Raw genomic sequence first — 24,727 nt, forward strand, 5'->3', positions numbered from 1 at the left:
TCCTCCTGCCAGGCAGCACCTTATCTCAGCAGGGAATGGGTTTTTGCCTACTCATTGCCCATGAGATAGGAGTTGGAGCCTGCTTTCTCTGTGTGCAGGAATGTTTCTTCTACCCTCTTACCCTATTCTTTGTGTCTTGTTTTTCTCAGCTACTCCCTTACAATATTCTCTGTATTTTTCCCTCTTGGAGACTTTGGTTCAGGCCTGATACTTTGGTTCAGGCCTCATACAGGCTTTTTCTCCCACAGAAACCAACCTAGCCCCATCCATCCGCCAGAGAAGGAACAGCAACAGAGGTTATTTTGCCCTTCCCTGCCAGAAAGAACACCCATCAGAACTTTGAAATGAAGGACGGCTGCCTGAGTTCTGCTTTTTTTCCCCTCCCTCCCCCCTCCCAATACATTTTCCTTTTGAGTGGTCTCTTTTGGAACTGTAAAACCGAGGGCAGGGACTGTCGTTATTGATCACTGTAAACCGCTCTGGGAGCCTTTTTTTGGCTGAAGAGCGGAGCAAAAATGCTGCAAATAAATGAAGACATTGCAGGCTTCTGCCCCAAGGAGCTTACAGTTTACATTTCAACAGAAGGCAGAAACACAGCAAGGAGAGGAGAGGGGAGGGGAAAATGAGGGAGAAGTGCATCTTACATAGATTTTGTTCCAGTTGGGGGTGATCAGGAGCTGCAGGGGTTCGAACCGGGAACCCAGAGACCATTGTGCCATTACCTGTATGGGGAGTTACAGACTCAAGTGTTCCGTGGGTGTTTTCCTAGGCTGTGGATTGATACTGCCCACCCCGGCCAGGCCCGGCCAACCATTGGCTTTTCATGACCCGGAAGGGCGACAAAGATTTCAGGGTCAGTCTGGAACTTTGCCTGGGCAAGAGCAACCTCTACTGCAGGAGTGGACAAGTGGTGGCCATGGCCCTCTAGATCAGGGGTCCCCGCATGGCACTTGAGGGTGCCTGCCCCCCCACAGGGGACCTCCAGTGGCACCCACAAAGCTCCCCGCTCCCTGCCCCTTCACAAGATTATTTTTAATAAACTGTGAAAAACGTGAGGGCGCCAGGTTCTCCTTCCTGTTCCTGAACCTGCTGCTGATCAGCTGGTTGACAGGCAGGACGAGAAGGAGAGAGCTGCTTCCTGGCCCCACCCCATCTTCTTCCATCCAGATAGATTTTTTCCCTTGGCTCTCTCTATCTCTCCCAACCTCTATCCTTGTTATTTCTCTCTACCCAAGCCCTTTCCTACCCAAGCCCTTTTTCTCTCTCTGCCCCATCCCTAGCCTTCTTCTCTCTCTCCCTTCCGAGCCCCTAGCCTTGCTCTTTCTCTCCCACTCTCCCCTTCATCTTGCTGTTTTTCTCCACACCCAGCCTCCAGCTTAGTTATTTCTCTCTCCCCAGCCCCTTTCATTGCTATTTCTCTCCTTTTCCCACTCCTAGCCTTCTTTCTCTCCCTTCCTAGCCTTGCTCTCTCTCTCTCTCTCCCACTCACCCCTCTTTCTTGCTGTTTCTCTCACTCCCAGGCCCTAGTCTATTTCTCCTCCACCTCTTTATCTCACTGTTTCTCCTTCCCTTCTAGCCTTGCACTTTCTCCCCCACCCTACCCCTTGGCCTTGCTATTTCCACCTCCTTCCCAGCCTCTAGTCTCACTATTTCTCTCCCCCGCCCCTTGACTAGCCAGGCCCCCATGGCAGCCATCTTGTGACTGGCCACATCCCCCATGAGAGGCATTTTGTAGTATTGCCTACAGCAGTTTCTTAAGTCTCCAAATGTGCCCATGGGTCCAAAAGGACTGGGGACCCTGCTCTAGATGTCCCTGGATGAGTGCTCCCATTTATCCCTGAGCCTTGCTACTGGGGATGATGGGAGGTGGAGTTCAACAACCTCTGGGAAGACCACAAGTTGTCCACCCCTGCACTGCTGAGCCCTGCTCTGTGGCTGCCTATAGCTCAGAACTCAAAAAGACTTAAGCCCTATAGAATAAATGGGTTTTGGAGCATTGATTTGAAGGGGAAGCAAGAGGGAGACCACCAGAGGCTGATCCCATACACCGTGGATAGTGCTGTTTTGTTTTGTTTAAAATATTTAAATAGCATCATTTGTGGTGATAAATAAGCGTCGTCATTAAACCCAGCTGTGCAATGGATACCACTGTGGAAAAAAGGTGTATCCACTGATTTCTTTGTCGGTTTGGTTTGATTAATCCAGCCTTAGGCACTGCAGGGTTTGATCTGATGTTTTAAAAATGTCAGCATTACAAAGAAGAAGTCTATAAATAGTAATAAAAAGATTAAGACGGGAACATGTTCGCCTCAGATCCCAAAGATCAGTGGCATTTTCTCTCTGGGCTTCCTCCTTTCTAAGAGGATGGTTAGACATGGACGGAGAGGATACAGCTGTTCTGCTGATCTGCATCGTCGGCGCCGTGTTGGGGGCTTAATCAGCTCACACAATGCCGAGTCCTTCGCGTGCCTCTGTCCCTTTGAAGTGCTCCTAAGATTTCCAGACAGAAATAATCCCTAATCTCTCTCTCCCCCTCTTTCTCCCTCTCTTTCTCCCTCTCTCTCTTTCTCTCTCCGCACCTGCTGAAATGCTAACGAACCGCCTGCCAATGACATCACATTAAAAACACCACCGCCACCCCGCCTGCAATGACCAGGTATGCAAAGCAACGTCTCAGATCACCAACGGCAGGAAACCCTTCGACCGGGAATTCTCAAGCTCCATGCCAGCCAGAATAACATGATTTGAACTGAGCAGGGCCAGCGTCAAGGGTTGGCATGGCTGAGCACCTGTCGAGGGCCCACACCCCAGCAGGGGCCCACTGACAAGAGCCCCCCAGAGTTGCTGCTCCTTTTCCCCATGGCAACCTGCTTGTTCCCCTGCCTCTCACTCCGGCCCAGGCAAGGGTGGTGGTGAGGAGGAGGAGCAGGAGATGCTGCGGCTGGCCTGCTCCCTGGTCCTGCCTGTCAAGCGAGCAAGGGGTAGCAATCAGGGCTGGCCTCAAGGGTAGGCATGGTGGGGCATCTCCCCAGGGCCCAGCAGGGGCCCACTGAGAGCAGCTCCTCCTCTTCACCATTGCAACCATCTTCTTCACTCTGCAGGTGAAGCAAGCAAGTGGCAGCAACGAGGAGGAGGAAGAGGAGGAGAAAGAGCAAGAGCGGCTGGCGACAATGGCAGTGAGAAGGGAGACTCACTGGCAGAAGGGGCCCAATGAGTGTGCCTTGCCCAAGGGGCCTGGATCCGGCAATTGGAACCAAAGCGGAGTGCCAGCTCTTACTAGGGATGTACGAAAATTCCGCCACGGATCTCGGGGAGGCCGAATGCCAGCGCATTTGGCCCCCTGAAATCGGTGGCGGAACGGCCCGCCCCCTGCCCCCCCCCAGGATGAGACTTACCTTGGGCGGATCTTCCTGGCGGTGGCAGCTGCGGCGGCGGCAGCAGCTGCGGCCGGTCTTCTGACCGGCTGCCGCCACCGCCATTTCCAGTTTAAAAAAAAAACCGTGATAGGCTACGTAAATGTTTACGTAGCCTATCACGGCTGACTTCAAAAAACAAAAACAAAAACGCGCATACGCAAATGGCGGCGGCCATGGCCGCCGCCATTTGCGTACGCGCGGTTGTTGTTTTTTCTTTTAAATCAGCCGTGATAGGCTATGTAAACATTTACGTAGCCTATCATGGTGTTTTTTTAAAATCTAGCCGTGATAGGCTACGTTAATCTTTACGTAGCATATCACTTTTTTTTTTTTTTTAACTGGAAATGGCGGCGGCGGCAGCCGGTCGGAAGACCGGCCGCCGCAGCCGCCACTGCCGCACTGCCGCCGGAGCCGCCGCTGCCAGGAAGATTCGCCGAAGGTAAGTCCCGTCCAGGGGGGGCGGGGGGGCAGACTGTTTCGCCACCGATTTCGGGGGGCTGAATGCGCTGGCATTCGGCCTCCCCAAGATTCGTGGCGAAATTCTCTGACATCCCTAATCCAGCCCAAACAGCACCGCCATCACCCAAGAGGGAGGCAGAAGGGGGGTAGAATTTTTAGGGAGGTAAAAAACAAAGAAACAAGCCCCCAAAGAGCCCAGTGAGGACTGAGCCTGTTCAGTCATCGCAGGATGCTGATCGACTGTTATGAGGAGGAAATGGAATGGAGTCTCCTGCAAAAGGACATGGCTGTCTAGCTGCAGCCCTGAACACATCCCAAAGTGGTACGTTCCAGGAGCTCACTTTCTGCAAGGAAGCTGACGTGAGGAGGAGAACATCCCTAAGTATTTCCCCTCTTGCCCCTGAATGCGGAGTGTTTCGGCTCAAATACAATGGTTGGCATTCCCCCAAGATCAGGCCTGGAGGCTAAATCCAGCCCACCTGGAGTTCCAGTCCAGCAACCTCTGGAGTTTCCCACATCGCTATTCCCCCTTCTCCTGCCGCCACCCCCTTTTCCCTGACTTCTGACCATTCCCAGTTTTTGTGCAGATTTCCCCCCCCCCCATCTAAAAAGTCGAATTGCCTCTCCTAAGGCTTAGTGACCAGCAGCAAAAGAGCTTATGAACATGTTGCGTGAATTATGACATGTATATCGCCGCCTATTTTTCCTCTTGCAAGGAGCCCAAGACAGCTCGCATGCCCCCTCCTCCTCTCCATTGTCTCTTCACAACAGCCCTGTGAGGTAGGTTAGGCTGAGAGTCCGTGGCTGGCTCAAAGTCGCCCCGTGAGCTTCATGGCTGAGTGGGGACTAGAGCCAGGATCTCCAACACTCTCACCACTACACCACGCTGGCTCTCAGCTTCACATATGTCAGCATTCTTTTGCCCCACCCACCGCTGGAATGTGGCCCCTGAGAGCTTCTCCAAAATGCCACTTGGCCCTCGGGCTGAAAGGGGCTGCCCAGTGCCCACACCAGCCAGCAGCTGGGGAGCGAGGGCAGTTGCAGCAGAAGCCCCCTCTTGCCAAATTGCCTACCTCTGCACTATTCTCGCCTGGGGGATTTTGTAGGGCAGTTTCTTGTACTGAGGGTCTTCCTCCATGCTGTGGAGTTTGGCTTCCAGCTCTTTGACCTCCATTTGGTTTTTCAGGAGGAAGATTCCCCGGCCTTGGTTTGAGCTGGTGGGCTTACAGATCCAGATATGAGGTTCTGCGGAGAGAGACATGGAGAAACAGGTTGTATTTGCCTATTTATTTCTTTTGTTGATATGCTGCCTTTCTGCCAAACAAAATGTCACTCCACATGGCAGCCGGCTTTGCACCAAGGCAGGCCATAGATCCATCTGGCCCAGTTATTACCAACTCCATTCTTCAGCAATAGGGCTCCCTCCAGAAGCGCTGAACCACAACCCCCATCATCCCCAGACTGCATGTTGGCTAGGGATGATGGAACTTGCAGTCCTATTTCCAAATCTAGCCTTCTCCAATCATGCTCCCTCCAGATGTGTTGGACTACAACTCCCATCACTCCCAGACCATATGCCACCTGGGGCTGATGAGAGTTAAAATCCGCACACATCTGTGGGCTGACGGGTTAGGAAAGATGCTGTGGCCCGCAACTCCCAGCATTCATTTTTTAAAAAAATCTTATAATTTGCAACACAAAGGTAACAACAACAAACAGAAAAAGCTGCTGCCCCCAAAGGGGGAAAAATTAATATAATGAAACATATCAGTATATAATAATCATTAACATCTCCCTTCATATAGGGAAAAGAAAAGGGAAAAAAGGAAAAGAAAAAAGAAAACACAAGGAGGGGGGAAAAAAGGGTTAACATTTCCATTTCAAATATTTATGTTAAGCAGTCCGCACATCAAAATGAGCATCCATACAACTCTGATGGCTGTAGAAGATACACTCAAACATAGCAAGAGCAGTTAGCTCTTCCATCCATTGAGTTATAGGTGGTGGGTGTTTATTCTAAGCTTGGGATATAAAGGCACAATCCTATGCACATTTAGACAGAAAAAAGTCCCTATAACTCCCAGCATTCCCAGCCAGCCACAAATTGTGCCTTGAGTCTTTTTGCAACTATAAAGGCTCTCAGAATCCACTTTTGCTGCCCATCTGTTAATCTTCCCTCCTCTCTCTTGCACAGGAGGGAATGCCTCTTCTAGCACCATCCTAGAAGAGCTCTCTCTCTCTCTCTCACACACACACACACACACACACACACACACGTGTGAGGGAATTCCTCTTCAAACACTATCCTAGAAGAGGCACCCTTCCTCCTTTCACACAGGAAGGAATGCCTCTTACAGCACCATCTTAGAAGAGGTATCTCCACTTCTCTCTCATGCACTGGAGGGAATGCCTCTTCTAACACCATATTAGAAGAGCTCTCTCTCTCTCTCTCTCTCTCTCATGCATGCATACACACACACACACACACACACACACAGTATGTGGCAACTCTAAAGCAGAAGCCATTCCCACTGGGAATGTTTTGCTTTATCTGGGATCTACAGCAAGAGTTTTCTCCTGGTTCCAGGGCATGGTGTGAAGGCCTGCGAGGGAGCCACCTTGGTGAAGCTAAGCAGGACTGAAGCTGGTCAGTGGCTGTGTGGATGACCATCTGGGCATCCATCTAATCCACATTAAAACCACTGGAGGGAAAGTGGGACCCTACATACCTAATAATAGCAAACTCATTCTCTGAGTGACAATCTTTATATAGCTAAAATGGCACACGCGCACACACACACACACACACAAGGGAGATAACAGTAGGCTTGCAGAAGTACAAAAACTGAATATTGGGTGGGATAAAAGGATGGAAAACTGGAGGCATCAGGGGGTGGGAATGTATCGAATGGAGTATCCTGGAGAAGGGCATAGCTGGCTGGAACCCTGAAAAAGAGCACTTCATGCTGCAACATGTTGCTGCTGGCCCTATTTGTAGATATATCATATATGAATCTTTTCTTAGTTCAGGACTGGGAGAAAAGATCAATGTTCAAAACTTCTTCACCTCTATATATTTCAAAGAAGATTTCTCTCTCGTCTTTGGTATCCAGGCGAAAAGTCTCAGGGAAAAATTCTTCCATTCTCAGCATTCTGCAAAGATCCATGATAATGGTGAGTTCGAACGTGCATGGTCCTCATGCAAGGATAGGCAACAAGCAGTGTCTTGTATGTGTGAAGAGTAGGGATGTCAGAGAATTTCGCCACGAATCTCGGGGAGGCCGAATGCCAGCGCATTTGGCCCCCCGAAATCGGTGGCGAAACGGACTGCCACCCCCCCGCCACCCCCCCCGGAATGGGACTTACCTTGGACGAATCTCCCTGGCGGCGGCGGCTCCGGCGGCGGTGCAGCAGCGGTGCAGCAGCAGCGGCGGCGGTGGCCGGTCTTCCGACCGGCTGCCGCCACCGCCATTTCCAGTAAAAAAACACAAAAAACGTGATAGGCTGCGTAAAGATTTACGTAGCCTATCACAGCTAGATTTTTAAAAAATACCGTGATGGGCTACGTAAATGTTTACGTAGCCTATCACGGCTGAGTAAAAAAAACCTGCGCGTAGTGTCTACGCTATTTGCGCTCCCCTTATTGTCGCCGTTGTCTACGTAAATGTTTACGTAGACTAGACGTGCCAAAATAAGGAACACAAATGGCGGCGCCCATGGGCGCCGCCATTTGCATACATGCGGGGGTTTTTTACTCAACCGTGATAGGCTACGTAAACAGTTATGTAGCCTATCACGGCTGACTGCAGGGACGCAAACGGCGGTGGCTATGGCCGCCGCCATTTGCGTTCCCAGCCGGCCAGGATTCGCAGCAGGAGGGACAGGGCGCCTCCCCCCTGGCCAGAATTTCAGGGGGAGGGATGGAGCGCCTCCCCCCCACTGCGAATCAATTTCGTCATAAGGTAAGTGACTTTCGTACATCCCTAGTGAAGAGGCCATCGGGGATCAAACATCATGGATAGATCTTTCACAGTGACTTACTTCCCCTCCAACACAATTTAGGTTCAGTGGAGGCCGTTCATATGCCCCACTGTGCATACTTGAGTGATATGATTCCTCACAATATGCTACCAGCCAATCAGGGACCCCATTTTGATGATTTCATGATCCCTGATAGCCCACGAACTTCAGCAACTTCTCAACATCTGGATTCAAGCTTTTGAATGTCAGCATGGTTGATTATTTTGCTGTTCAATGTTTGTTTTGTTTGTTGTTCTTTTAAAAATGACATATAGAGCCTTTCCAGATGTGGCTGTTACCCCACTGTATCTGCTTCTGCTTTTGTAGCAGAATTGAGATCGGATCTCTACACAAAGAGCTTTTCTTTTCCTGCCTTTCCATACTTTCCACTACCTAACCTTTAGGTGGCGTTGTGGTGTAGCAGAATAATGTAATAACACTAGGAGGGACTTGTGCTTTGTTCTGGGATGACAATAAACAAACAATCCACTGCATTTTCCCTGCTCAACTCCCCCCCCCCCGTGAAAGCACTCTTTAAAAACAGAAGCGAAATTGGAAGGTCTCATGACATCGTCTAAAGCACCTGTAAACAACTGTGAGTGAGGAATGATGAGCCATGTGTAGAAAAGCCCCTAATGTACTATTGCTGAATGTTAAGGTAAGAAGGAGATTGTATTAATTTGCCAAAGTCAATGTTTTTACAGAACAGTGTCCTGGCACCTCCTTTCAGCCTCAAATGCAAACAGCATCCATCATGAAGAACTTGGCTACTGTCAAGCAGAGAGGATTGTGCAGCCTGCATAAATTCTGCAAATTGAGCCAGTTTGCATATTTTCTCTTATTTTGCATAATGCTGCAATATTAAGTTTGGCTGTTTTTCATAATTTATTACAGCCTCACTGAATGCTCTCAAGCAAATATTTTCAACACAGAAGGAGGCTGTTTGTGGCCCTCCAAAACATTCCTCATAATTTAACTTTTCTTTGCTCACTGTTTACTGTCCGTTATCGCTGCTCCATCAGCTCTACACGCACACACTGGGCCATTTCTTCCCCACAACATCATCCCACCCTATCAGGGATCCCATTGTGAACACGATGATGTTAGAGTACCAAACAGCCTATCAGCTTGGGCCTTGGGTTGATGTCAAAGCCACTTCAGAAGGAGGATAAGCTTCCTTTAGCACACTACCCTCATTCTTCAAGGGCAAGTACGATGGGGCTATGCTCCAACACATGTCAAGGTGTGGCTGCCACATTCTGTGTGGCTGCCTGATGCCCAGTCATCACAGCAACCCGCCCTTAATTCAGGTAACTCTTCATCCAAGTTGAGAGGCCCCCTCCAAAATCATCACTGATGGGACTTCTTAGTCCATAGCCTGTTAACAGTGCAGCAAAGTTTGCAGGGGGTGTCTATAATGTATTCTGCTTCTGGCAATCATAATGGAGAGGCGCAAAGAACTATTCAGGCTTTTGAAGACACCCCTCCCCCCCCACACACACACACACAAATCCCTGACCACTGAAAATCTTATTCAGCAAACTCGCAGGCTTCTGGGGTTGCATATATTTCAAATATATTTTCATAGTCATGAGGACTAGAAACATTTTTCAATGGAAGTTGAATTCTGATTCAGGTTCTTAGTAAGCTGAATTCTGAAGCCAATAAGAGTACACTCTGTGGCTTTCCCATACGTCTCCAAAATGCACACAACCCTGACCTCCCCAACGCCTGGATATATCTACCAGGAAGTCACTACATTGATGAAATACATAAATATGTGTGTGTGGGGAGGGGATAAGAGTGCACAAGTGGGGGTGGGTCTCACTTGGTGGTCCTGTTGATCTTCCTCATCACCCGTTCATACTCCCTGAGGTTCATCAAAAGGCCAATCTTCGTGGTGAGGATCTTGTTGTTTGGAATCTGGTAAAGAAGCTGTTCTCCTGTGAGGGAATAGCAAGAGCCAGTGTGGCATAATGGATGGATAGCTGGACCACATGGACCAGTGTGGACCACATGGATGGATGGACCACATGGATGGATGGACCTCATGGACCAGTGTGGCATGATGGGTAATAGATGGACCACATGCACAGCACACAATTTATGGAACCAGAAGTTGAGCCGAAATGCTCCGCCCACTTTGCAGCCCTATTTCACAGACACCGAAATGGGGTTATGCGACACTCGAGCAATTTTGGGGGATGATGAAATATGGGTGAAATGCAGAAGGTTTAACACTAGGAGTGGATGAATCTGTCAATTTTTGGTTTTCTCAGTTTCTCATTTTTCCAATCTGAGGTTCGGTTCATCCCAAACTTTCAGCATGTTTTTAAAGAAAAGAGCACATGAAAACTTGCACACACTTCCCCCCTAATCTTGTATTTTTGTACACAATTTGGCCTAAGAGACACATTTTTTACAAGTTCTTTTTCTAATATACTGCCTTTAAAAAAAGAAGTTATTTTCACAAGTAGATGCATTCTTACACACCATTTCCCCTGATTTTTGTATACAATATTTTGATTGGAGAACTCAACCGAAAATATGGAGAAGTGTGAATCCTCAAAGGAGCACTGACTTTTAGTTCACATTTTGATTTTGATTCACATTTTGGTTCGCATTTTGATTTTGAAAGATTGCTGAGTTTTAGTTCGCATTTTGTGAACCGCCCAGAGAGCTTTGGCTATTGGGCAGTATAGAAATGAAATACATATGTACATTTTGGTTCAAAAGTACAAAATTAGGTAAGTTTGCGTTACATTTCACCTCCTGTTTGAATTCTGTTTGGTCAAACTTCTGTGAAACAAAGAAAGGAGTGTGATCAAACTTCACACAGATATCCCCTGCAGATACACCACACACCACACACACACATACACACACACACACCCCTCTAGATCTGAGGAGGAGCTCTGGAGAATATTGCTAGGCCTGCTTTCAGCCCGACTGTTGAACATTACCTTCTCGGAAGTTGTAATAGGTGTCCCGAAACTTGGTCTCGCACCATTTCAGGATGTAATCCTCCCTCCGGTTGTCATAGATACGCTGCCAACCTTTGCTCTTGCAGTAGACGTTGAGTCTGCACAGGAGGAAGAAAGTGTTTCGGATATTTATTGGGGGGGGCGGTTGGAGAAATAACTGCAGAGGTCCTCCATGCATTTGACAAAAGGCCTAATTAGCCACAAGGTCTTGAATTCCTGAAAAATCTCTTCCTGGCCAACTCCACAAACACATTGATGGGGTCAGGTTCCAAAACCTCTAACTAATGAGGGATGAGGCCTTCCCTTGGTGCTGAAGAAACCAGGAAAGGAGCGATGCTCATGAAGGAGACCACTGAGAGACAGTTTCCTTCTATTGACTGCTGGACAAAAGGAGCCCTTGCTCTCACATGCTGTCCTGGGTGGCCATTTGGAGCTAATGGTCAGTTAATGGATACCCTATGGGTCTTGAACCCCAGGACCCCTGGCCAAATCTGGCCTGCCTTGAATCCTAATTTGACCATCTGCAGTTCCCACAACCAACTTTTCCCACAACCAATGATCGTTGGGTGCTTTCTTGGCTTTTGTGCAGTTTCCCCACCCCCACCCCTTATAAAAGGTTGATGTCAGGAGGGAATCTGAGCATGATGTCTGGCAGTTCAGATTCAGAATCAGAATGGGAAAGCTAGAACAGAGGGAGGCACCCTCCCTAGTGAGCCCAGATACAGTGAGACTTTCTTCCCAAGACCTTGGCACACAGATGGCCCAGCCTGAACAGCTCCCCCATTCCTCCACCGTAAGAACTCAATTTTTGGAGGAGGAGGAGGAGGGGCATGACTTGAGGGACGCTAGGGTCCATCACAGAGCAAAGTGGGAAAAGTTAGGGGCAGGGCTCAGATGCTCTACCCGGTTGGCCACTCGTGGAAGCCGATGTAGGAGGGAGCCACCCTAAGGGAGGGGCATCCCTGCCAAGCAAGTCTGGCCATGAAGTTCTTGCCCAGACTGCTGGCAACTTCTCTCATTTCCCCTTCGTCTCCTCCATTGATATTCATAGATGTGTGGATTAGCAGGTTCTATGCAGTCTGAGAGTTTCCTAGAATCTGCATTTGAAAAGAAGCTAGTTGTTTACCAAAAAAGTCATGTTGGCCTGAAGCTTTGTTTCCTGGAGTGTGTTGATTGCAAAGGGAGAGGACTGTATTGGTCCCAGGACTGTAGCCAAGTCATTTATAGTGTTAGAGGGGCCTAGAGATCCATAATGCTTGCTTAAGTTCATTATTGGTGCAATTCCCTTGCTAGTAGGCCTCTGAGCATGTGCAAATGAGTCAAAAGGCCGATAACAGCCTTCTTGGTGCGTTCCTTGCTAATGAGATGAGTCTTTATCTCTGGTGTGCCTGGGAAATAGGGATGGACAAAAGTCACTTACCTGATCCCGAAGCTTGCTTCGCGGTGGGGGGGAGGTGCTCCGTCCCTCCCCACGAAATTCTGGGCGGGGGGGAGGCACCCCATCCCTTCCCACTGAAATTCTGGCTGGGGGGGAGCGCCCCGCCTCTCCGGCCACAAAGGTTCTTCTCCTGCCAGGACGCAAATGGCGGTGGCCATAGCCACCACCGTTTGCGTCCCTGGCCTGCGGTCAGCCATGACAGGCTACGTAAATCTTTACGTAGCCTATCATGGCTGACTTTGAGGGGAAAAAAAAAAAGTGCGTACGCAAATGGCGGCGCCCATGGGCGCCGCCATTTGCGTTCCTTATTTTGGCCCGGGTAGTCTACGTAAATATTTACGTAGACTACAGTGAAAATAAGGGCAACGCAAATAGCAGTGAAAATAAGGGCAACGCAAATAGCCTCCACATCGCCGCCGAACCGCCGCCAGGAGCCGCCAGTGCCAGGGACATTCGGGAAAGGTAAGTCCCATTCCGGGGGGGAGCGGGGGGGGCGGACCGTTTCTCCACCAATTTCAGGGGGCCGAATGCGTTGGCATTCAACCTCCCAGAGATTCGTGGAGAAATTCTCCGACATCCCTAGGCCGGGCCAACACCAGGACGAAGGAATGTGACAGCTGAAATTCCTTTCCTAAGGCTTAGTTACTGGTAGGGATGTATGAATCCCTTACCTTGTTCTGGGTGGGGGCATCCGTCCTTCCTCCTGGAATCTTCCCCAGCCAGCTCCGCTCCACAGGGAGTCCGTGGAGCTGCCAGCCACTGCCTGACTTCTGGCTGCAGCCGGTCTTTGGATGCAAATGGCGTCCAGTGTAGCGGATGCCATTTGCGTCCCCTGCCTTTTGCCATGATAGGCTGCGTAAATCTCTACGTAGGTTTACGTAAGATTTATGTAAATCTTTACGTAGCCTATTACAGCAAAGAGCAGGGGCACAAATGGCGTAGCGGACGCTGTTTGCGTCCCTGCCTTTTGCCATGATAGGCTACATAAAGATTTACGTAGCCTATCACGGCAAAGGCAGTGACACAAATGGTGTCCGCTACGCTGGATGCCATTTGCGTCCAAAGAGAAGCAGCGGCAGACGGCGGAGGGCAGCTGGACGGACCGGACCTGCTGACGACCAGGCAGGGTCTGTCCCGGGGGGATTCCGCAGGGTGGCGGGGGGTAGTCTGTTCCGCCACGGACTCCAGGGGGCTGGATTCTAAAGAATCCAGCGTCATTGGAGTCCATGGCGGATTTCTCCGCCATCCCTAGTTACTGGCAGTAAGAGATTTAAGCTACAATATACTGTCTTTTTTTTGTATTTTGCCCCGCCCCCTTTGCCTTTGGCCATGCCCACCCTTGGAATGCAGCCCCCGAGAGCTTATCTGAAATGGAATTTGGCCCTCGGGCTGCAAGTGGTTCCCCACTTTTGCTCTATGTGACCCCACATCTCTGGGGGATGTGGCAGTATGGAAAATGGGATACTATCAGCTGCAGCAAGGAGCCGAGATGAGGCTGGGAGGCAGAGCCAGGACATTAGCTTGGCTAAGCTCAGTGAGCCAACCCAAGCCCTGGACTGGGGGAAACGGGATAACAGGAGCGGTGGTTGAAGGGCGATTCCAGTTCTGGGCATCCTTACATGTCGACTCCATTTGCTCCTCCGATGTAAAAGAAAGGCCCCAGTCCAGGGGCTTCTTCTGGCTTCTTTTCTTCTAGATGATTCATTTGGGGTGATGCCTTGGGGACACCTTTGGGCCCTTTGGATCTGGTTTCATTTGTCGGCTCCCCTTCAGGTAAGTTGGGAACACCTGGAACGAAAACAGAGGTGAAATATTTGGGAGCCATAACGCCCCCCACCCCGATCTGGTGGCGATGATGTCGATGATGGTTACCAAAGTAGGTGGGTGGGAGAGGAATGATTGATTCAAACCAAACACTGTAGGTGCAAGGAACCAACCACAATACACTGGATTAATAATTGAGTATTTTTGTGCAAATTATGGTGGGTATTAATTAATTAATGAATTAATTTTCATTCACTAATTAGTATCAATATCAGAACAGATCTTGTTCTGATAATTTTCAATATCAGAACAGATCTTGCAAACTATTTCGCTATATGTTTTACAAAGGAGTTGCACGAAACCATCTCCAGTTATATCCGAAAGACTACAAATGTTTAAACAATTATCAGGCTGATACTGTTTTAAATGCCATTTTTAACCTACAACAACGGGCCCCTGGTGGAATTCCGCTTCAAACAGGAAATCTTCCTCAGGTATTAGGATATGGATAACTCCTGACAGATTATATACAATGTGATTTTTTAACAAGCAGATAATGTTGGAAAGACCATCCTAAACAACTGTATCCTCAGTGCTCTGCCGGGAGAGGAGAGGAGGAAGCCATGCTGAAAGTTTGTACTGGATCCTACCGCAAAATGCTGTAGGGCCCTGCAGTATAATGGGAGAATCCCCGCCCACCATTCAAAGCCCAGCTTCAGAGGAGGCATTTTTGTCAAGACTTCAGAAGGGGAGGAAAGGCTTATCTCTGGTCTGTTCCTGATCGGTTCGGGCTCACTTTATAAGTAGCATTGTTTGTAACACACTCTCATTCATGAATGAAGCCGGCGTTCTACGCCGAAACATTTCACATTTTAAAATCCGCTTGTTTCTTTACAAATGCTTTTTAAAATCCGTAAGCTGCCCTGAAAGGCAGCCAATAAATATTTTAAATAATTAATAAACAAACAAATATATAAACAAACAAACTGAATGCGCAATTGGTGGTGATGTATTGAGATTTGATGTGCAGTGCGCATCACATAATCTATGCATGTTTATTTGGGGAGGAAAGGGTTAACCCCGCCCTCCACTCCTGTTTTTCTAATGATCAGCGGATGTTATTTGCAGGGAGAGTGGGGAAGGGAAACCCCTGCACATTCAGTGCAAACACGGCTTTAATGTTCTGTCCCGCTTGGCCTCTGCGTAGCTGGACGTTTCTCCCTATGAATTCCTTGGCAGTCAGAGTAGAGAAACCTATGCCAGTGGAGGCTGGTGGCTCTGAATTTGGTGGGGCTATAAATCCATTCTGAGTTTCAGCCACAACCTGCCAGAACTCTAACGGAGCTATCCAAGGTGCTGAACCCTATCTGAAAAATAGGATCCATGCCTTGCATAGCTCCTTTAGAGTTCTGGCTGGTTCTAACTGAAACCCAGAATGGATTCACAGCCCCACCAAAATCAGAGCCACCAAGGAATAGGATTCTCTGACACTCCACTGTGTCAGAGAATCCTATTCCTTGGCTACAAATAATGTGATGGGATCGAAGACTGATTCCTAGCAGGGCCGGCCCTACCACGAGGCAGAGTGAAGCAGCTGCCTCAGGGAGTGAGCGTTGTGGGGTGGGGATTTGTGGCACCGGAGGACAGAACTGTGTGTGCTAGGCAGTTTGACCGAAGCAGCCTCTAAGCGTCCCCAGTGCCCTTAGGTGCCGCAGAGGACACTGACCTGTTGCCAGCGTTGCAGTCGGATCCACTTGCCAGTCTGGCTGGTCTCTCTGGATGCGGGGGTGTCGTGCAGGGGGGGTCTCTCAGGGCCACAGCCCCAACCCTTTTTTTTGTGACGAAGGGATGCTGACCTCACCTGCCACCCGCTTCAGACTTCATGTATGTATGTATGTATGTATGTATGTATTATTGCATTTATATCCCACCATTCTTCCTCTTGCAAGGAACCCAAGGTGGCTTACATTAGCCTCCTCCCCTCCCTTTTATCCTCACAACAACCACCCCTATTTTTAGGCTGCCTTTAAGGACAGAATCCTCTCAGGGTGTCATACAAGATAAAAACAATACAAAATATGTAAAAAAAAATGTAGGGAGAAAGAATTATTTACATTTTATTTGTCTGTCTGTCTGTCTGTTTATTTATTTATTGCATTTATATCCCACCTTTTTTTCCTCTTGCAAGGAATCCAAGGCAGCTTACGTTATCGTCCTCCTCTCCCTTTTATCCTCACAACAACAACCCCATGAGGCGGGCTGGACTGAGAGTCTGAGACTGGCCCAAAGTCACCCAGTGAGCTTCCATGGCCAAGTGGGGACTAGAACCCGGATCTCCCGGCTCCCAGTCCAACACTCTTGCCACTACACCACGTTGACTTCCCTGTTTCCTCTGAGCTTAGCTGCAATCCTCCCCTTAACTTTGGGGTAGGGATGGGGATGAATTTTCCCAGCAACAATACATTGTCCCTTATTATAAGGGGAAATATTTGGGTGGTTTGGACGGGAAAGGGCAAAGAAGACCCATTAGGTGGTGGAGATGAAAGCAGCTAGGACTTGTTTGTCGATATTAATCGACATAGGTGCCTGCATTTTCGGCCTCTCCTTGGGGGCGTGGCTATGGGACTGGCAGGCTGAGCGCCTGCCCTTCAACATCTACCACGACATCTCTGGAGGTGCGGGAGGTACCATTTCATCCTTTGCCACAAGCATCAGAACGTCTTGGCCTTGGCCTGGCCCTAACTGGACCACATGGACCAAAGCTCTGATTTGGCATATGTCAGGTCCGTAGGTTCCTACGATTCACGGCACTGATTATTATCTCATCTAAGCAGCTCCCCTCCCCTCCCTGATGCCAGCCATCATGACACCGGTGAGCCTGTTTTCCTGGTGTTGCCGGCAGGCCAGTACAAAGCCTATCAAATTTCACTGAGCCTGCGGGAGGGAGATTCGGCTCTCTGGAGGCCAGGAAATGGAGTCCTGCCAATTAGTTGAGTAGGGAAAGGTTTGGAGCAGCTGCATGACCCTGGAGACGGGAGTGCTGGTTTCATCAGGTTGGTAGCTAATTAGTTTGGGGCTCAGCGATTCTCTCCTAAGACCTCCAGCTCTCACACTGAGGCCCTTTGCAAGAGCAAAACTGGCTTTTGTTTAACCCCGAGAAGATGGAGTTCACATCAAGGCTGTGCAGAGAAGGGAAGTCAGGGCCTGTAGAGTCCTGAAGACTTAGGTTTCACAATGATATGGGAGCACACCCATCACTGATTTGCAGGGGGATTTTTCTCCCTAAGTGTTTGATTTAATTCTTTAAACTTTGGACCATGTTCTAAAAATGCTGTGAAAAGGGGATGGGTGCAGTGCTTAAATTCTAAGGATGGGCGGATCTACGCACTTCAGCTTCGCCACACTTCTCCTTTATCCGACGGTTTCAACTAGGGATGTCAGAGAATTCCACCACGGATCTCGGTGAGGCCAAATGCCAGTGCATTCAGCCCCCAGAACTCCGTGGCAGAGCGGCCTGCCACCCCCAGCCCCCCCGCGGATCCCCCCCCGGGTCGAGACTTACCTGGGGCGGATGTTCCTGACGGCGGCAGCTCCAGCAGTGGCTTCGGCGGCGGCAGCTGCTCTTCCGACCGGCTGCCACCACCACCTTTTGCAGTCTCCCCCCCATTCGTGATAGGCTATGTAAAGATTTACATAGCCCATCACATCTGGGTTAAAAAAAAAAAGCATACGCAAATGGCGGCGGCTACGGCCGCCACCATTTGCATTCCCTATTCTTGCTGTCTTAGTCTACGTAAATATTTATGTAGAGTAAGACAACCAAAAATAGGGAACGCAATTGGCAGTGGCCGTAGCCGCCGCCATTTGCGTACGCGTTTGTTTTTTTTTAACCCAGACGTGATAAGCTATGTAAATCTTTACGTAGCCTATCACGGCTGAATACGGGGACTGTTTTTAAGCCAAGTGAGCTATTTAACTGCCCACCTCCCATGTCAGGTCTTGTCTGACCCTGAGCCACAGGGAAATGGGAGTAAGGCCAAGTTGCCCCAAAGCAGTGATGCAGAACCTCAGGCAAGGGGGCCGAATCCATCCCCCTGGGCAAGGCCAGGCCAAGATATTTTGCTGTCTAAAGTGAAGAACAAGATGGCTCCCATGTACGGATGCTGACTGGACTGACAATTGAAGCTTTCTTCAGCACACTGGTGACGGGGCAGCATCCTCTGCCCCACCAGGAGGCAGCAGGCTAGCTTAGGGGGGTGCAAGTCAGGCTGTGTGGCACAGAGCTCTCTTCTCCAACACCTGGCTGCCGCCTGTCAGCATCTGCTGCCTGAAGCAACTGCCGCACTCTGCCAAATGGTAGGGCTGGCCCTGCCTCTGGGGTTCCCTCAACCACCCATCATTTGGGGCCTTTGCACAGTATTTGTTGTTGTTGTTCAGTCGTTCAGTCGTGTCCGACTCTTCGCGACCCCATGGACCATAGCGCGCCAGGCCTTCCTGTCCTGCGCTCTCTCCCGGAGTGTGCTCAAGTTCATGTTCATTGCATCAGTGATGCTATCTAGCCATCTCATCCTCTGCCGTCCCCTTCTCCTTTTGCCTTCAGTCTTTCCCAGCATCAGGGTCTTTTCCAGGTAGGGCTGTCAGAGAATTTCACCACGAATCTCAGGGAGGCCAGATGCCAGCGCATTTGGCCCCCCAAAATCGGTGGCGAAACGGTCTGCCCCCCCCGCCCCCCACCCGGGACGGGACTTACCTTGGGTGAATCTTCCTGGTGGCAGCAGCGGCTCCGGCAGCAGTTCGGCGGCGGTGGCTGCAGTGGCCGGTCTTCTGACCGGCCGCCGCCGCCGCCATTTCCAGTAAAACAAACAAACAAACACAAAAAAACGTGATAGGCTACGTAAAGATTTACGTAGCCTATCACGGCTAGATTTTTTAAAAATATCGTGATAGGCTACATAAATGTTTACGTAGCCTATCACGGCTGAGTAAACAAAAAACAAAAAAAACTGCGCGTACGCAAATGGCGGCACCTATGAGCGTTCCTTATTTTGGCACATCTAGTCTACATAAGCATTTACGTAGACTACGGCGAAAATAAGGGGAATGCAAATAGTGTAGCGTCTACGCTATTTGCGTTCCCCTTATTTTCGCCGTAGTCTACATAAATGTTTACATAGACTAGACGTGCCAAAATAAGGAATGCAAATGGAGGCGCCCATGGGTGCCACCGCCACCATTTGCGTACGCTTCATTTGTTTTTTGTTTTTTTTACTCAGCCGTGATAGGCTATGTAAACATTTACGTAGCCTATCACAGCTGACTGCAGGGATGCAAACAGCGGCGGCTATGGCCGCCGCCATTTGCGCACCCAGCCGGCCAGGATTCGGGGGGGGAGGGACAGGGCACCTCCCCCCCAGCCAGAATTTTTTGGGGGAGGGACAGGGCGCCTCTCCCCCGGCCAGAATTTCAGGGGGAGGGACGGAGCGCCTCCCCCCCACTGCAAATCAGTTTCGTAAGGAGGTAAGTGACTTTCGTACATCCCTATTTCCAGGGAGTTTTCTCTTCGCATTAGGTGGCCAAAATATTGGAGCTTCAGCTTCAGTATCTGTCCTTCCAATGAGCAGTCAGGGTTGATTTCCTTTAGGATGGACTGACTTGACCTCCTTGCAGTCCAGGGGACTTGTAAAAGTCTTCTCCAGCACCACAGTTCGAAAGCATCGATTCTTCGGCGCTCAGCCTTCCTTATAGTCCAGCGCTCACAGCCATACGTTGCTGGGAAAACCACAGCTTTGATTAGACGGACCTTTGTCGGCAAGGTGACGTCTCTGCTTCTTACTATGCTGTCTAGGTTTGCCATAGCTTTCCTCCCAAGGAGCAAGTATCTTTTAATTTCATGGCTACAGTCACCATCTGTGGTGATCTTGGAGCCCAAGAAAATAAAATCTGTCACTGCTTCCATTTCTTCCCCTTCTATATGCCAGGAATTCCAGGTTCCTAAACAATATTGTTCTTTACAGCATCCCACTTTCTTTTCACCACCAGACACATCCACAGCTGAGTGTCCTTTCGGCTTTGGCCCAGCCGCTTCACTCTTTCTGGCGCGACTTGGAAATTCCCTCTGCTCTTCCCCAGTAGTATATTGGACACCTTCCGACCTGAGGGGCTCATCTTCCGGCGTCATCTCTTTTAGCCTTGTGATCCGTTCCATGGGGTTTTCTTGGCAAGAATACTGGAGTGGGTTGCCATTTCCTTCTCCAGTGGACCACATTTTGTCAGAACTCTCTGCCATGACCTGTCCGTCTTGGGTGGCCCTGCATGGCATAGCTTATGGCTTCGCTGAGTTACACCCTTCGCCACAACAAGGCAGTGATCCATGAAGGGGGCACAGTATTTCCCCCCTTCTAAAAAGTGGAAATGCCTCTCCTAAGGCTTAGTTACTGGCAGTACAAGCTTCACGCTGCAATATGCTGGCAATTTGGCCCTGCCCCTTTTATCTTTGTCTCCGCCCACCCCTGGAATGCAGCCCCCAAGAGCTTCTCTGTGACGGAATTCAGCCCCCAGGCTGAAAGAGGTTGCACAGCCCTGCCTTGAATGCAGTCTCTGCATTTTACAAGGTCGGTTAAAGGGTTAAAGAGCCCGCAACCTTTGGTTCTGAGCCAGGCTCAGCGCCCACGCCCAGCATCCTTGGTCCTGCTGCCCCCACGCGCACCTGCCCTACTCCCCCTCCCCCCACATTGAAGAACATTTGTTCCCAAAGCCTGGCTAATCTCGAAAATTTCAACCAACGCTGCAGCGCAGCGTCACTCCGACATCTTGTGGGAAATTTAAGTCCTTGCTGAGGGAACTGCACTGGCTGCCTATTCACTACCAGGCCAGGTTGAAGGTTTTGGTACTAGTGTACAAAGCCCTAAACAACTTGGGACCGGGATACCTGAGAGAGCGCCTTCTCCCTTACCAACCTGCCTGGTCACTGAGGCCATCAGACGGCTTGTTCCTGGTGGCTCCACATGGCCCGATGGCCCTACTGGAGCCCACTAGAAGAACAGCCTTCTGCGTGGCGGCCCCCTTTCTCTGGGACTCCCTGCCTGACAGGAGGTGAAGCAGGCACAAGCACTGCATTGCTTCTAATGAGCTCCTGAAAACAGCACTCTTCCAGTTAACTGACCAGTCACGGTTTCTATTGGCATTCTGTTTTTTTAAAATAGCATAATTTTAATCTGGTGTTTTCCTCGTTTTATCCTTGAACTCTTGTGCTCACCACCCCGAAATCTGTTCTAGATAAGGAGCGGTGTACAAATATTGTAAATAAATAAACAAATTTACATGGTGGGCCTGAGGGGGTGCCATTTCCCACAATGCCCTATAGTGATGCTCCATGCAAAGCATTGTGGGAAATTAACCTGGCAGCCCACTGGCTCCCAGTCGCTTAGCACGGATACCTACCAGGCAAGCCCACTGGGGGAAGGGGGCACTGAGGCTTGAGGGGACCCACCAGGGGCGCTGTGAATGGGTGGGTGCTCAAATGCAGAGCCAGCCCTGGGGTGGGACAACCGGCAATCAACACTGCAGAGTTTGAAAATATGGTTCCCATCAGGAACAGTAAGTACAAATGGCAATGAATACTATTTAAGCTTTTGCTCTCAGACACTACAACTATTGATCCCACAGACCAAATTGGCCTCCCTGGCATCCGAACCTGGCCTTCCTGGGTTCTTTAGATGGCCCTGCCCCCTTCCCAAGCCTGCTGATTATTTGGTGATTTCCTGGCTTTTCCCCCATTCTAAAAGTTTGAAATGCTCAGGCTTAGTGAGTGGCCATTTAGAGCTTCAAGCGAAAACTTTGCCCCACCCCTTTTGCCTTAGGCCCTGCCCACCACTGGACTGTGGCCCCCGAGAGCTTTTCAGGAATGGGATTCGAGCTGACAGAGGTTCAACACCCCTGCATTAAGTCTACACCACTGCGATACTGGACGACCCATTGGTGCGACCAAATGGCTCAAAAGCGGGGAAAGGGGGGAGAAGAAAGTGCCTACTCTTTCTCTTTTGGGCCCGCAAGTCTTTCAGCACTTGGTTTTCATACATGTACTTGTTTCTCCGACTTGTTATGCACTTGGAATCTGCAAAGGAAGAAAACGAGATGCTCTGATGAGCGTCTGCCTTCCTGTCCCAGAGAGTCATTGTCATTATGGGAAAGCGGGCTGGCTATAAGCATGTCAGGGGGACCACAAGGGATGTCGGAGATCTCTGCAACAGATTCAAATGAGTTTGGATTTCTGTGAATCTGACGTACAGATTCTGCAGGAGATTGGCTTGCAGACCAATATCTCATTTGGGGGGGGGGATTTGCGCTAATGCACATTAGCAGTATTGCGCACTTGTGCAAATGTGCATTAGTGTATTAACGCTAATTCATGAGAGTTAGCACTAATGTGAATTAGCACAAGTGGAACAAAATTGTGGTGAAAAAAATCTGATTCCGTCAATGTGCAGACAATGAAATGAAAGGCACCTGACAATCCCCAAAACACAGACAGAACAGATTTAACAAAATTTGTATATCTCTACTCATGGTCACCCTAGAGCATGAGAGTAGGGGAGGCAGCTGCTCCATTCACCGCTTCCATAAGAATGAAAGAAGATACCCCACATTGCATCAGGCAAAAGGTCTATTTGGTATATTTCCAAAGTTCTCCGTCCCTGACATTTTCAAGGGATTTTGGACTTCCCAGATTACATATCTGCGTCCCAAAGTGGAACTAATGTATTGAGAAATCCTCCATTGCTTAAAAAAATGATCCAAATGCAAATAATTCAAGCCACAAAGATCATAAAAGCCTCCCTGGATGTGTCCATCTAATCCAGCAACCTGTTTCCCATGGCAGTCAATCACATGCCTCTGGGAAACCCAAAAGCAGGACATGAGCACAGTCATTCTCTCCTGCTGTTCTTCCCCAGCAACTGATATTCAACGGCACGCTGCCTCTGATCCTGGAGATAGCGTGTAGCCATCAGGGAGTGAGCCGGTCATCTTGGCAACGGATTTGCAGTGTCATGAAATGGCAGCACATCACTAGTTATTAAATATTGTTTTTAGTGGGACACTTGTCTGCTTTTCTGCCTCAGGTGCCCAGATAACTTGGTCAGCCTTGGGGACTATGCAGCATAACTTGCAGGGGGACATCCTAACTTGCTGTTACTCACTGTTCCACTTTGTGTAACAAAATGTCTTTGGCCAGCCCTGGCTATCATGACTAGCTGCCCTATATGATAGCCTTCCGTGCCATGGATTTTTCTAACCCCCTTTTACAGCCATCTAATTCAGAGGCCATCGCTCCGTCTTGTGACAGTGAGTTCCACAGTTTCACTATGTGCTGTGTGAAGAAGATAGCCTTTTGGCTATCCAGAATCTCCCATGATTCAGCTTCATGGGATGACTTTGGCTATTATGACAGAGGGAGGAAAACCTTTCCCTCTCTTCTACACATCTTTCCTCTTCCTCTATATGTGCATTGATAAAATACCCCCCCACACACACACACACACACACATGCACGGACACAGACAGGGACACACACGGACACAAAAAGATACCTAGTCTTGATCTGATCACATCACCAGCAAGGTCCTTCATGTATGGCATTTTCCTAGAGCAGAGGAGGAGCACGTGTGTGTGTTGCCAAAACAGTGCACAGAATCTTGATGCAAAGTTGCGTGTGATTTTTAAAGGGCTGCCACCAATGTAATAAATTTTAATTGCTTAATCATGGATGTTTGGGGCTGCAATTCTATAGCCACTTACTTGGGAGTGAGCCCCATTGAACTCAATGGGACTTTGGAGTGGACACATGTCGGATTGTGCTGTTAATCTATTGATTACATTTGCATATGGGTAAAAAATTAAAAACTAACTATTCCAATATTCCAAAGCAAGGAATATCCTTCTCCTCTCTGTCTGTCTGTCTGTCTGTCATTGAAGATGATGCACAGATGTGACATAGCACAAATCCTCTGCCTTCTGGTCTTGCAGGCACATTGAATTCTGCAGACACATGCTTTTAAGCTTTGTGTATGCTACTATAAAGGGCTTCTTTCTACTCAGAGCTGTGTGCAGAACCACATTTCCATGGCAGCACAAGATTTAGAACTGGGTGTAAAAGTACAGCTTTGGAATTCATTTTTTAATCATTACAAGAAGGGACATTTCTGGCCCTCGTGCCTGCCAAGGTATGCTAAGAAGTGCGTTCAGGCAAGGGCAGGGGAAATGTCAGATGCCGGAGAATTTTCTCAGTAAGGTTGTCAGCCTTCAAGGGAGGCTCTTCGCTCCACAGTTAGATAATAAATTACCCAGCCATTTAAAAATCAATGCAAAACGTTCCGAGTGCTGCTTTACATATCAGGTCCTCTCTAATGGGCTACCGCTCAAAGGTAGTGAGAACCGTAATACTCAGGAATTTCCACCCCCAGTGTGAAGATCACATAATCTGGGTTGCAGAGAAGTGTCTCCAGTAGGAAACAGGTTTGCAGATATTGTGTGTGCGTGTGTGTATGGGGGGGGGGGATTAAGCAATAGATGGGTTGTCCATTATAATACATGCAAGATATGTAACATCTTCACTCCTGCATTATAGTTCTTAGACAGCGAGGACTCAG

General features: G+C 49.2%; 1 protein-coding gene across 2 annotated transcripts in view; it reads right to left on the reverse strand.

Annotated features, from left to right (window-relative positions):
* The window catches only part of TTLL10 (tubulin tyrosine ligase like 10), a 122,537-nt gene that overhangs the window by 16,671 nt on the left and 81,139 nt on the right, over window positions 1-24,727 (reverse strand). For both annotated transcript variants that reach the window (XM_084821902.1, XM_084821901.1), the window contains exons 6-11: window positions 22,111-22,194; window positions 13,937-14,105; window positions 10,859-10,977; window positions 9,724-9,838; window positions 6,943-7,028; window positions 4,949-5,120 (exon numbers count right to left, since the gene is read on the reverse strand). In XM_084821902.1, coding sequence (XP_084678028.1) covers window positions 4,949-5,120; window positions 6,943-7,028; window positions 9,724-9,838; window positions 10,859-10,977; window positions 13,937-14,105; window positions 22,111-22,194 — 745 coding nt within the window. The remainder of the gene's footprint in view (window positions 1-4,948; window positions 5,121-6,942; window positions 7,029-9,723; window positions 9,839-10,858; window positions 10,978-13,936; window positions 14,106-22,110; window positions 22,195-24,727) is intronic.

This window comes from Heloderma suspectum, chromosome 15 (genome assembly GCF_057233095.1).
Source record: "Heloderma suspectum isolate Gila_16-S chromosome 15, 16-S_ref, whole genome shotgun sequence".
NCBI classification, from domain to species: domain Eukaryota; kingdom Metazoa; phylum Chordata; class Lepidosauria; order Squamata; family Helodermatidae; genus Heloderma; species Heloderma suspectum.